The sequence below is a fragment of the Calidris pugnax genome, unplaced genomic scaffold, assembly GCF_001431845.1.
Source record: "Calidris pugnax isolate Ruff unplaced genomic scaffold, ASM143184v1 scaffold133, whole genome shotgun sequence".
In the NCBI taxonomy this organism is placed as follows: domain Eukaryota; kingdom Metazoa; phylum Chordata; class Aves; order Charadriiformes; family Scolopacidae; genus Calidris; species Calidris pugnax.
This window is the reverse complement of record NW_015090977.1, coordinates 4,805,860-4,818,002: the sequence shown is the minus strand read 5'-3', so window position 1 is coordinate 4,818,002 and position 12,143 is coordinate 4,805,860. Positions and strand designations below refer to the sequence as shown.

At 38.9% G+C, this 12,143-nt stretch overlaps 1 protein-coding gene across 1 annotated transcript in view; it reads left to right on the top strand.

Moving 5' to 3' along the window:
• CUX1 (cut-like homeobox 1) overlaps positions 1-12,143 on the top strand; it is a 206,544-nt gene that overhangs the window by 87,145 nt on the left and 107,256 nt on the right. The window contains exons 5-8 of the mRNA XM_014953031.1: positions 2,573-2,710; positions 6,038-6,161; positions 8,085-8,161; positions 8,925-8,991. Coding sequence (XP_014808517.1) covers positions 2,573-2,710; positions 6,038-6,161; positions 8,085-8,161; positions 8,925-8,991 — 406 coding nt within the window. The remainder of the gene's footprint in view (positions 1-2,572; positions 2,711-6,037; positions 6,162-8,084; positions 8,162-8,924; positions 8,992-12,143) is intronic.

Below are 12,143 nucleotides of genomic sequence, written 5' to 3'. Positions count from 1 at the left end.
TCTCTGCTTCTCTCCATAAGCTTAGTGCCACTTTTTTTTTTTTTTTTTTTTTTTTTTTTTTTTTGAAATGTGTATGCCTGTTGTTTGTGTAATGAATCGAAAGTTTTGGTCCATTGCTTGTTTAAAAATTCAGTGACCTCCTGTTAAATGACATGAAACATACTTTGTAAGTCTGGTTAATATAAAAAGGTATGCTTTTTCATGCGTGCATATGTTGGGAAAAGGAGAGTGTTTTTATTTATTTTTAAATCCACTCCACTCAGGTAAGAAAAAAGTCGTTCTGACTAAGATTTATACCTGTTTCTGATTAATTAGTATTTATAAATACTTCAGAAATAGTGGGGGTTTAGGGCTTTTGAGATTAAAGAGCTTGTTTGGGCTTGCCATGAGAAATGAAGCAGTTGTCCCTCTGCCCAAAATGTCTTGGTCATTTTATCGTTGTGCAACGATTAGTTTTCTTTAATGCAGTTTATAAAAATTAGGTCCAAGAGGTGCTTCAGCCATGGGGTTTTTTTACATGTCCTTAAGCAGTATTTAGTGGCTTCAGGCCATTAGTCCTTCAAATAGGCTTTAGTGGAGTTTGAAGTTTAATGCACAGAGACTGTTTATACATTTTGTTTGTTCTGCCACTGTTTTGCTACTTGAACATTAACCTTTAATAGAGCTAAATTAAATATACATGTCCTGATGAATAATTATGAGATTGCAAGCATTTTCATTTTGTACATAAAGCTTCTCAGGGATCGCAAATTTGACTAAAGGTTTAGTCATTATTCACTTTATTATGCCCATATTATTTTTGTCTTTTAATTCTTTCCTGATTTAAATATAAAAAGCCCTGTTTATTGGGAGCAAAACCGCTCCTGTGGGTGTCCTGGCTTTTTACAATGGGCATCTTAAAAATGCACCCACAATTTTGTCAAGTTCAGTTTCTTTCATTGTGGCATTTTAACGCCTTTATAGAAATATCATAGCTGGAGCTTAAGATCCCTGTCTGATATGTTTTGTGGTTCCAGTAACGATTTAAGACGCGGATAGATTGAGACAATCCAGCCGTTCTTTATGTTCAGCAGATGAATGTCCTGGGCTCACTCCTTCGCAGAAACGCTGAGCTGCAAAAGTGTGACAAAATGGTCATTCCAGATAAAGGTCGTCAGACCTCCACGGGAGAAGGGGGATGTTGTGACAGCCCGTCCCTTAATTGGACCATACATAAATATTGCAGAGCCTTTAACTTGTGCTACTGCTGTGACTTAAACTTTATATTTAATTCCTTACCTGTACCCCCTGTCTCTGCCACAATAACATTTTAAGTTTGATTTATTATAAATATTTTAATACAGATAATAATAACGAAAAGTATTTGGCCTAAAAAGCATAAATGAAAAAGCTATGTAGTCATAAACTATGTATGTACAGAGAACAGATGACAAGCAACCTAGATTTTGTATTATGAACAGGGTAATGCCATAAGCTGTTGAAGAACCCAAGTAACAAAATGCAGCAGGCTGCTACTTAGGATGTCTCTGAGCTCAACATAACCCAGTACTATTCTTTTATAAACTATGAAACAACGCTGGCATATTGAAAAAACACACGGGCTCATGCTTAATGTGTTAACAGAGGTACAATAGACTTATTATGTGTTTCCAGAGACTGAGGGTGGTCTGAAAAATTAATGACTGTGGTGGTTGAAAATTAAGTGAACTCCCTAATATATACTGTTGTTGATCCACTGAGTTTGGTGTTTAGCATTCCTCAACAGGAGACTAAATCTTTGCAGCCATTTCACAAGAGATGCTGGCGCCCATAACAGAAATGTATTCAATAATCTTTTATAAATCCATGGGACTCCAGCGTTCTCCTGTTCTGACTGGGAAAGTCCCGGAATAAATCACGGGCACACGTCAGGTGTGTGTTGCAGACTCCCTTTACCAGAAAGGGACAAACGTCAGAGAATTAATGCTGAAAGGACATCCAAAATAATTTCTATTGGATTAGTCGTGTAAGAAAAAGAGGGAACAAGAGCCACAAACCCCAAGGTTCATGGAATTAATTACATCCACATAGTATTTCTGACTAGTATTGATCTGTCAATTAGAAAAAGTATCGCTCAGATCTCCTGTAACCTTTTGAGCTCAGCTCTGCAGGAGGGCACGGTTTGCTTCAGAAATTCACTCTTGCAGAAGCAGAGGTATGTGAGGGACACAAGCTGTCACTGAGCCGTGCAGATGGATTGCTTTTTACCCCAAAATTCTTGTTTTGCAAACAAAAATTTGAAACTCAAGACTCTCACATGCCTTCCTATCATGCCTGCAGGCAGGGACATAATGCCAGGATGGAGGCAGCACACCCCAGTATAAAGGGTAACATAGACACAGTGAACTATCTCAGTGTTTTGAAGGTTGTAGAATATGAAGTGAGGAACGTACAGGAATAATAACTCAAAGGCCTTACTGTTACTTAAAATGGATATCAATAGGAAAAAAAAAAGGATGCTTGTGCTCTGAGCTGTGTGAGTCGCAGGAGTGTTCCTGTTATCTTATGTTTTATTTTACTGTTTCTTTTTCAGATCCAGTTCCAGCCTTGGATTTAGGACAGCAGCTTCAGCTGAAGGTTCAACGTATGCACGATATTGAAACAGAGAACCAGAAACTTAGGGAAACTCTAGAGGAATACAATAAAGAATTCGCCGAGGTGAAAAATCAGGGTAGGTTGCAAATGTGTTCATTTATCCTCTTTTAATACTTACAGAAGTTTGAAGACTAGGATTAAATTCCATTTTATATCTTATAGGTAGGGTAGGTAGTAGTATTGAAATTCAATAAAGAAAGTCTATTATAGCCACTTCTGTATTTAGATGAATAGATAAGACTTTGGGTAGACTTTTTGCATTTCTTGAAAAATTTTGGCTTCTGTAGCACCACGTCAGAGATAGAAGCTGTTATTCTGCATGTTGGGTTGTAGCCTTCAGTGCTACTGGAAAATTACCCCCCTGACTGAAGCTATATGTAGACATTTTATGGGAGATGGTGCTGACATGGAGCTGAATGTATGTGTGAGTGCAGGTAGTAGGTACGTTGTACACAGACACACAAATCCAGTGTTTTATACACACATACAAATCTGTACAAAAAGAAACTTTTTCCATACTCTGTTTTTCCTTATCTAAATCTGAGATGTGTTACTGGAGTACATTCAGCATATACACTTTGTATCTACTCAAGAGACTATCCACAGAGCAATGTAAATACAAGCTAACGCTGTTTAATTATTTAAGTAAGTTTTAATGAGACCGAAGTACATGAAAATACATGAAAATCGCAATGAGATTTTAAAGCTTGTTGTCTTTAAGGCTATTTGAGTTTTCTTGATTCAGAAGAAACTTTCCAGCTCCAGGAAACAAAATTGGCTCAGTTGTACACCTCCTTGCCTATACATGGAACTTATTTCCATGTTTAATGCTGATTTCTGGGTGGTGGAAAGGCAAACTTTCTAGGTGTTTGGGAAAATGGAGCTTTATATTTTTATATACTATGGAACTGTTGCACCCAAGTGGGCAACGTTTGAAAGCTGCAACAGCAACTAAGTAGGTTGTTATATCTCATTTTCAGCAGAAGGAGGGTATATAAAGTTGTATATTTTGTTTCAACGTAGAGGGTGTGACCTACACAGAGGACAGGTATCAGCATGCAGGGATTCAGGCTGGACTACAAAAGATGTTGTGTGCGAGCTGTAACGCTCTAAGCCCAACAGTATTTTTGCTGGAAATGTAGAATAATGGCAATTCACTGTGCAGTTTTCCCAAGGCTGCATCCTCTACATCCAGGCATGACAAAGGGGTTCATCTCAGAGAGGGGAAGAGATCTCAACTTCCAGGGGTTTTTTTTTGCTGCAACCACTGATAAACCAGCATTTTTTATTTTCCCTGGTGTGCACTGACTTCCTTTCTGCTTTGCCACTCTAGTCTTTGCCTTGTTTTTCACTCCAGTGCAATAGTTTTACACTCTATTTCAAACCGGGATTAATAAGATATCCAGGGAAAAGCCTGTTGGTAGCTAAGGGTGCTTTGATCAGTTAATCTCTTTGTTTGGAGGGCTGTGTACGAGCTCTACGGTGCCTGTAAGAACTTCTTCCAAAACTGGTATAAATGGCAGCAGCTAACAAGCTTTAGCTGACCTGAACAGTAAAGAAGGCACTGAGTTCTTCAAGCAATATATAAGATTAAACTGTGCTTGTCCAGTTGTTAGGTGCCTAAAGGTAAAAGCAGATTTTGTTATGAAGGCAAAATTTTTTCCCATATTTGGGCACTTCTTGCATTCATTTTTTGCAGCTTTGTTTCCTCTTAAAACAAAACATTCAAATTTTGTCAAGACGCAACCGTATGCATTTCCATGACATTATTTTTCTCCATATACCTGAATATTTTTGCAGATTTATGTCTAAAAAATACCTGGAGCAAAGGTGTCTCCCATACAAAGAGTACATCCTTTGTACGTATGAACGAGCATCCTTTTGTCTGCGTGAAGGAGCATCCTTTGCTTATTCAGGAAAAGATCAGAATTTCTATTACTTCCCGGATCTGAGAGAAGAATTTCCCTTTGCTTAAAAAAAAAAAAGGAAAAAGTGACATGTCCTTTTCACGGCCTATTACTCAGTAATGAGCCTCATCGGATTTTTGCACGGTCAGCAAAATCCCGCTCCTTCCTTCAAAAGTGTCTGATTTGCTGGCAATCACTTTTACCGCTCTTCCCCCTCTTCCTTGTGGTCACAGTGACCCAAGCTGCCTTCGGTGTAATTCCCAGCCCTTGTCACCAGCTCTCTGTTCTCTGGCTTTACACTTCTCTAGTCGAGTCTAAAAGTCTAGACTTGGAAAGGATTATGCATGGTTTTGTGTGATATTATTGAGGTTATTTTTTTTCCCCCAAGTCCATAGGCTTTACTTTTCATAGCAGAGTTTGTCTTTCTACAGTGTTTCTGCGTGGTTAATGACATCTGTTAAGAAGCTGATGTCTTTAAACCATTGCATCTCTCTGTAAGGACACTGAAATGTATTGCGAGCTGCGAGTCTTCTGGCAGTCTGACGCTTTTTCCAAATTCCATTATTGTTACAAAGCATACTCTGGTGAACGTCCTGCTTTTCTTCTTAGGAGCCCTATAAGGATTCTGGCCTTTCCTGGGGGTGGGATCCAAGGGCTTTCACGTAGGAACAGATCAGGGCACGTAACAAGATGTTGTCCATCAGAGGCTTCCCCGTAACTCGGCGGGTTTATGCATCTTCTCTCATCCAACACTGGGCACAGTCAATGCAAGATACTTCTTTTATTGGAGGGAAGGGTTTCGGCAAATTCCCCGAAAGGCTACAAGTGCACTCAGAAAGTTATAATAGTTAATGTTTGTGTGTAAAACCCAGTGTGGATGACAAGGCAGTTAGAGGAACTGGAATATGAAGGGCTCCAGAGTGTCTGTTGAATCTGATCTACTGTTAATGCGGCAGTTAAATCTTAACTGCCATATTTTTCATCAGTTGTGAAGCAGAACGTAGCTGTATCCCAGATATGTGTTCAATTAGTGTTAGATTGCATCTGTGCATGAACCATAGTAAAACTGCCTCTTTTTACATGAGCACAGTTAGGTGAATTATCTGTCCTGTGTGTAAATGCGTACTTAAACCTACACTGGGACTTTATTAATCTCCACTCAGCAGCGAGCTAATTTGAGACTCGTCAACAAGGTGATATTATATTTTACAATTGATTTTTTTTCTTCTTCTTCTTTTTTAAAGTCATGTTAGAGGAACCTTCTTCACTCTGCTTTCCAGCAAACTCCATTGATCCTTCTCAACCTAAACACTTAAAGTTCAATTTAACATTTAGGGAGTAAAAGGTCTCCAAAGGGACTCATATCCATTGATTTTGTGTCAGAGTTGAAGAGCTAAAGTTTAAAACACACTGAGCCTACAGGGTAAAGAAAGCCTTGTGTTGTGGAACCACGTGGAGCTGTGTAAACTCATTCTTCTCCTATTGTTTTTCTGTAGAGGTTACAATAAAAGCACTTAAAGAGAAAATCCGAGAATATGAACAGACCCTGAAGAACCAAGCGGAGAATATAGCCCTTGAAAAAGAACAAAAGTTACAAAATGATTTTGCAGAGAAGGAGAGGTGAGTGTGCCTGTGTGCGTCTGTGGGTATTGTAGAGGAGGAGAGATGTATTTTTCTGTTTAATCTTCCCAGCCAGGACTCTCTCTTCAGCGGACTGAGACAGCTCATATATTGAGCGATTCTGGTGATTTATGTGTTTGACACGGAATCATTTGATACTCAACTTTGCACAGAAAAACAATTGTGAAAGTGTGGAAGTAAAACAAGGACAGATTGTTTCTTCGCAGTAGTGTTGTGTGGGGAGGTGTCATGTTCAGAAGGGTGCAAACCTGCTTTTATTCTTCACTAGCTGTATTGTCCTTTGTGACACTAATCTTTCTCCATTAGCCAACACTGTAATTCAGTCTGCTGTGTCCCTTTGTGTGTCACAGTGCCATTGTATGCTCTGTACAACCCTGAGCTGTTTAAGATGAAACTCTGTACCCGAGAGCCAGGGTAATAGATGCATCACCCCTGCTCCTCTGGTAATGTCTGAGAGAGGGGATGTGTTCCTGAATTGTCCTGGAAACGTTTCCATATTTGTACATACCAACATTAAGAAGTATTTTAATAATTAATTATTGATTTTTGGAGACATCTTGGATGCATTTCTAACCTTTTGCAAATGAGCAGGGAACGTTTGAGCCTTGTAGGTTAGTGGGCAAACATCAGGCAGGACAAGACCCAGGGGAGTTCTTTCCCTGCCTTGAGAATTTATTTCTCCCATGGAGCAGTGACACTGAAGCTATCATACATTCAACTTGGTGTGGAAGACCTTCAGTTTACGTGAGCTTTTTAGTTGGTGGGTTGGTTGTTTAAATTCGGGTCTGAGTGGGAGGAATCTACTGGTGAATGTGAAGCTTTTTTTAATACATCAATATCAGTGGTTACTTTTTGATAAGTGGCACGAAAGCAGTTGCTTTAACAAGTGCAATTTAGATATGCTTAAAAATAAAGTGGCAGGTCGTGGAATGCAAATAAAAGTGTGTGTAAGAGAGGTTTTGAATTCTCAAAGTATATAATCTGTTACGAAGGGAACTGACGCATGTTTCTTGCTATAAATAGTTATTAACCTGGTCAGTAGTGTTGGAGAATAAATTTATGCCTCCTATGGTGCAAGTAGGATGCTGGTAGTTTCATAAGCCATTTCACAATTCTGAGATCTGCAGAATATCTTAAAAGCAATGTTGTAAAAAGCAGCAACTCCTGGGAGATGTTGGAGCAACTGCCTTTCAAAGACGAGTTTTATAACTCCTGCAGCCTTTAGCAACGAGTATAGCGACTGTGTGGCCAGATGATGTTAAAACCTGTATAACTGATGCAAACAAAGCATTGCCCGTGGACACAAGAAACGTGAGCATGTTAAAGGTTTGCTAATGTTATGTAGAAAATAGCAATGTGCGATTTGTTTTGAAATAGGCGTGTTTTTTGAAAGAGTAGCTAATAATCTTACTGCATTTGGCATCCGTTACAGCTATGATGAAACAGCTGCCGCATCTACTCAGTTACGGCAACAAATTTCTTCATTATGACAGGAAAATGGAAATGTATCATTCTTCTTGTACTAACTTTGTACAACAGAGGGTGCTTGGTGACAATTTTCTTAATGTGTGTGACATTTCCAAAACAAATTATGCTCAAGAAAACCTTCCACTAAAGTTGTCATTTATATAGCAGTCAACTCTTGTATAATGTTCACAGCTTATGTTATGAGGTGGCTACACTGTTAAAATTTTAATAAGTAGGACTGCAAAGTATGAACAGTATTGCAATGTGACATGATTTATGGGTCCCATTGAAGCACCTTGTAGTCTGTGTGGTGTTGTCAGTTGTCTGATTACAGTTGAGACATTTAATCACTCTATCTCCCAAATTTGCAAAATACAAGTAAGTTGTTTAACATGATTACGAGCTCCGTTCTCACCTCTTCTCTCCCCTTTGCAGAAAATTGCAGGAGACACAGATGTCGACAGCCTCAAAGCTGGAAGAAGCCGAACACAAAGTTCAAGCTTTGCAAACAGGTTGGGCACTACTCTTCTGACCTATAGCAATGATCAGGCTGGAGGGGAGAGGACAGAGATCAGTCAGTGTAGCAGGACGAGTGCAGAGAGATCCAAGAGAGCTTGGACGTGCTTTGTGAATCGGAGCTGCTTTTGGGTGAACACTTGTGTTATAGCCAGTCTCTTGCTAAATAGAGTGGGCAAAGCCAGGAATGAAGCATGTACAGCATCAGAGCATCGCTGCGGTTACAGCAGGCCATGGAACTTTTAATCCATGTTGTGGTTTGCTCTGGTTTCACACATTTCTGAGCTATGATAAATACGTAGTGATCTGGGTTCAGTGTGAACCCAGTTTCCACCAGTGTGTCTTGCCCTGTTGCTATGACTTGCTTGCCATGAATTTTCAGCTCTGCATACTCAGAGATTCCAGGTCTGGACTGGATTTGGTTTCGTTTACTATGAGAACACAAATTTTATTCCCTGAATTACTGCATTAAATATTTCAAATGAATAAGCAGTTTAGACAGCTTAATAAGAAATTAATAATGTCTAGCTTTGTTAAGCAGAAACTAGGAGTTTTTTGCAATGTAAAAGAAAATTTGAAAAATCAAAAGCCTTGTATTTTCTAAGTCATAATGGTTTGCCTAGGTAGAAGGATAAAGTATAGAATTTTTCATCAGGAAGTGTATAGCTTTATTTATGGCTGAATAAAAGAAAAAGGAGTAGTCTTTTTGCTTTTCGCTGTTGTTACAGTCCTGTAATGCTTCATGTTTATGCCTTTTAGCCTTGGAAAAAACCAGAACAGAACTATTTGATCTGAAAACAAAATACGATGAAGAAACTACTGCAAAGTAAGATTTCACTGTTTTCTTTCTATGTCTTCCTTCAGGGTATCACTGCTTTTTTGTTTTGCATCTGTCTGTTGGAAACAGACGAGATGGAAGAGCGGGAGGCCAAATTTGTTGGAAAACATGGTCATAATTTGGCCTCCTATAGAGAGATTATTAGTTTTCATATTTTCTTCCACCCAACAAGCCGCTTTTCCTGGCACACATGCTGCTGGATTCCTGGTTCCTTTCTCAGGTGCTGCATCTACTATGCATCTCTTACACTATGTATCTCTTATATTTTATTTAGAAATAGGGCAATTTCAGAAATAAGATATTTACTGCCATCTTTTAATCTTGGTGAAAATAAAATTTAGTTTAGTAAAGTATTTCTGTTTCACTGTGTGTCACCCCAGTTCTTTTTGTGTTTGGGATAGTGGTCATCTCTCTGTCAAATTCACCCCAAATTACAGAGAGTAACATTTTTAGCAGATTTTTCTTGTTTTCAAGGAGAACATGAAGGTAGTCTCAAAAAATATATATCCTTGTTGTCTTAATGGCTACTGTTTTCAATTATCCCCTGGTTTTATTAACAATCAGTGCAGGAAAAACAAAAGAGAGACAGACTTCTGCTGTTTTTCTTTGAACCCATCATGTTTAAGGAAAGTTAGTAATGAGAAGGAATTCTCATGATCAGCAGTATTAAGCCCAAAGAGTCATTTCTGTGTCTGGAAATGGGATGGGAAAGAAGAAGCCATTTCAGATGGGTGTCCCTGGCCTGCTGTAAGGGCAAGGGTTGGAAGACACATGTCACATCCCTGTACCCACTGCCTGTGTCCTGCAGAGCCCCAGTTTCAGCTCCTCAGTAGGCAGATGATGGGGTGAACAGAGAGGAAATCCCTTGCTCCTGCCTCTACCACCCATCTGGTACAGGAAAAATGGTGAGAGAGGCTGTTGGTAGTCTCTGTGTTGGGGCAAGAGAAACTATAACCTTGGCTTGATGGGAGGAATGACATGGTCTTGGTTTTGTCCGTCAGTCAGTGCTAGAAAGCACTATGTATGGCTCATGGCAATCTAGATAATACAGGTTTTTCAAACCAGCCAAATCATTAACGAGTTTTAGTATGTTAGTGTGTGGTTCTGCGAGTGCTGAGGATCCCATTCCCCATTGAGCACATGGGGAACTTGGAGCTTACAAAATTCAGTCTGTAATAGTTAAGAATCAGCACTTGGAGTTGAAACTCCGAGTATAATTCAAAGTAATCATTTAGGTAAATTTTGGGTTTGTTCTGTACATCCAGTTTCCTTTGAGTTCCATATAAGGTGATCAAAAGTATTTCTGTTCCCTCATTGATTTCATCCTTCTCTAAGAGATGCATACTAATGATGTTTCTGATGGAGCCTTAAATTACTGCAGATTGCCTTTATTTTTTTTTATCTGCCCATAACTGATGCTGGCAGCTCTGGGGCTGGTATTTTGTCTTGCAGTCGCTTCTGCAGGAACAGTCAAGAGATCAGGGCTCGGTGGTTGTAGGCACTGAACCTAATAACCCCTCACCCTTTTAAATGTTTTTATTTGAAGAATGTTTGCTTCATTTTCTTAATAATATTTCCCTAAGTACTGTAATTTATCTTAGACTGAGCAAAAGCTGTACTCAAAACTGTTTGTTTGCGTTTCTAATGTGTTTCATTCTTTCAGAGAGATTCACGCGGAAATATTTTCATAGGATCTTGAATGTGATTCTTAGCTAATACATATATATAGAATTACATAAAATTAGTAGCATCTGCAGTAACAAGAAGTTTATTGTGTTCTATAGCAGAATGATTATGAAGGCTGGGTCAGGAATATAGTGATCGTAGAGCTGAATCCTGAAGCAGACGTTAAGCCTCTGCTTTATCTCCCAGACTAATGTACTGTGAAAACAAACTTGTAGGACCTAATAACAGCAGAAATATTTTATCATTGTTTTGGATATTTATGGCAGGAATAGTTCTTGCATAACAACAGTCATCTGTGGCATTTGTAGCCCAAATTTTGCAATATGGAAATCTAGAAAAACATGAAAAGGGAACTGAATGTAGACAGTGAAATTGAGTCATCTATTTTAATTGTAAAAGCTGGGAGAAATGTTGAAAAAACACCAATAAAAACGGTGAAAGACAGTTTGATTCTTTTCTAAAAAGAAACCCTCTTTTGATCTAAGTCTGAAAAGCTACTTGTATTGCCAATTTTAATTTTATGTTTTAAAAACATGTGATTTTTATCTTAGGCCAGAATTGTTAGTTTTACAGACGCTTATTTGATGCAGATGAATTGGAGTGCCTTCAGGAAAAAAAGAGATAATTGTCAATTTTTTAAAGCTAACAGTACTTTTATGATTTTCAGTTTTGGAATAAAGCTGTCTTTCAACTATTTGTAACTTTGAAAATCTTTCAAACAAACAAAAAAAAAGAAGCAAAAGAAATGCAGAGTAAGAAGTTTTCAGTATCAGCATTAAGGGGTCTGGATTTTGTCCTGGTGACCGGTTGTTGCGATCTTAAAGTTGGAAATCGGTGTGTCAACTTGTTTGTTTATCTTTTCAAAAGGTTCAAAGTATTTCAAGCAAAGTGAGGTTCGGAGGCACCGTCCGAACTTGGTGCTAGCAAGGCATCTTCAAAGCGGAGAGCAGTTGCTGAAATTAAAATCTTTGGTCAAATTAGCCGGTGTGGTCCCAGCGTATCAAAACCTCCGGTCCCTTTGCCAGGGAGCAGGGAACACACGGAGGTGCTGCTGCCCGTGGCCCCTGCAGCCCACAGACACCCCCCGTGCAGGGCACTGAAGGTGTTAATGACAAAAAAAGAAGTTTATTATGTGCAGTCATTGCAGTCTGTCAGCTGGAATATCAGAAGCTGAATTTGACAAGATGGCAGCAGCAAAGTTTTCCATGTGTAGGCTTGAAGTAAAATGTAATTAGCCTTTATGTGCAGAACAAGGATCCATTGATGAATACAGCTGGTCTTTGTTTTCTTCTGTCATTGAGTGTGGGAGGTAAAAGTGTTCTTCTTCATGTTTATTAATACAAGATTCCTTAGACAAATGGCAAGCACAGTTTAATATTTGTTGGAACACAGAGGGGCTTGCCAAAACAGTTGTTGTGTAAGAGGATTTCAAGGTTTTCAGATTATAATCATCT